Consider the following 1,421-nt stretch of genomic DNA (forward strand, 5'->3'; position numbering starts at 1 on the left):
TAATACTTAATAGAAGTGTATCTAGCTAATTAGCGGTGTGTATCTAGCAATTTAAAGGATTGTATGTAGCTAGTTAAAGGGTGTGTATCTATTAACATAAAAGAGTGTATCTAGCAAGCTAAAGAGTCGTATCTAACAAATTAAAAAAGTGTATCTAGCTAGTTAAAGGTATGTATCTAGCAAGTTAAACGAGTGTATCTAACCTTCTATGATTTGTCATATTAAATACTAGCGATAGGAGCCTACAATCCTACACCCCATGGAGAGCTTTTAATTTGCTGTTAAGAAAAATGCGACAATAGATTACAACAAGAAATACACCACGTAATAACGTATAGTATATATGATTTAGCTTAAACTTGACAAATTTATGGTAGATATTTTGATTGCTAATTTACAATTTAATGTATTGTGGTGAAGAACATTATTTATATGTCCTTCCAATCAAGAGCGAAAGATCGACACTTCCCTCTCTCTTGGTCGTTTATTTACCTTTAGATACACGTATTATTATGCTCACATACGCATAATATTACCCCCCCGATACGCATATGAGTACCCCAGAGGCCCAGACACACAAATCGATTTGTATATCTAGGCTCCTCGTAAACTGATGGCCGAATACTCGCAAACTCCGGCGAAATAATTAGAACCTATACTCGACTGCAGGGCGAGCTAACTGCAGATGGTGAAGTTTGCCAGAACTTCGATGCCGGTAGGTGTTCGACAGCCATTAATACACCCGTTTCAGGTTTTCGACATCAGTTCTAATTAGAAATCAATAGTGTGTAAACCACATCATTACACCATTAACATCCAATACAGGAAAATTATTTTAAACAGCCATAAAGTAGTTTCAAAACGACCCAAATTAAAAAAAATCGATTAAAGGTAGATCTATTCATCAGCGACCACGCTGATCTGGCCTTATTCGAGCATGTCATAGAATGCTTTCACTTTCCTCTGCTCATTCCAGTGATGCATTTTCCACAATGTTCCCACTGCCAACCCAAGTCCAGTCGCGATAAATATCTCCTTCACTACACTCGGACTAGTCAGAACAACATGCGCAACTTTTGAACCAGCCATATTTCTCACCTGAAAGTCAGAATAGAACTAACAGATTATATAGCTTACAGAGAATAAATTCAACTAACTCTTTATCTTCTCTAAATTCGAGAAGATAAAGACGCTTTTCCGAGGGGAAATGGGATCAAGTGAGGGAGAGGGCTATCCTTAAGTAGGACGAAAAAAATGCTTATTTAGCCAAGGATTATAATCTCCAATTGAATTAATCATATTAAGATTAGAACCCGAGACACATCTAATAACAATTCAAATAAATGTTATATGTTGTGGGTTAGTCAGCTAGATAAGAACTAATCTAGCACATGTAATCTAACTTAGATATTAAAATCACC

At 36.2% G+C, this 1,421-nt stretch overlaps 1 protein-coding gene across 1 annotated transcript; it reads right to left on the bottom strand.

Annotated features, from left to right (window-relative positions):
- Window positions 1–782: 782 nt before the first annotated feature.
- Window positions 783–1,095, bottom strand: LOC141609166 (putative cytochrome c oxidase subunit 5C-1). Its single transcript, XM_074428343.1, has one exon. The coding sequence runs from the start codon at window positions 1,087–1,089 to the stop codon at window positions 928–930; it is 162 nt and encodes a 53-aa protein (XP_074284444.1). The 5' UTR covers window positions 1,090–1,095; the 3' UTR covers window positions 783–927.
- Window positions 1,096–1,421: the final 326 nt, after the last annotated feature.

This window comes from Silene latifolia, chromosome 10 (genome assembly GCF_048544455.1).
Source record: "Silene latifolia isolate original U9 population chromosome 10, ASM4854445v1, whole genome shotgun sequence".
Taxonomy (NCBI): domain Eukaryota; kingdom Viridiplantae; phylum Streptophyta; class Magnoliopsida; order Caryophyllales; family Caryophyllaceae; genus Silene; species Silene latifolia.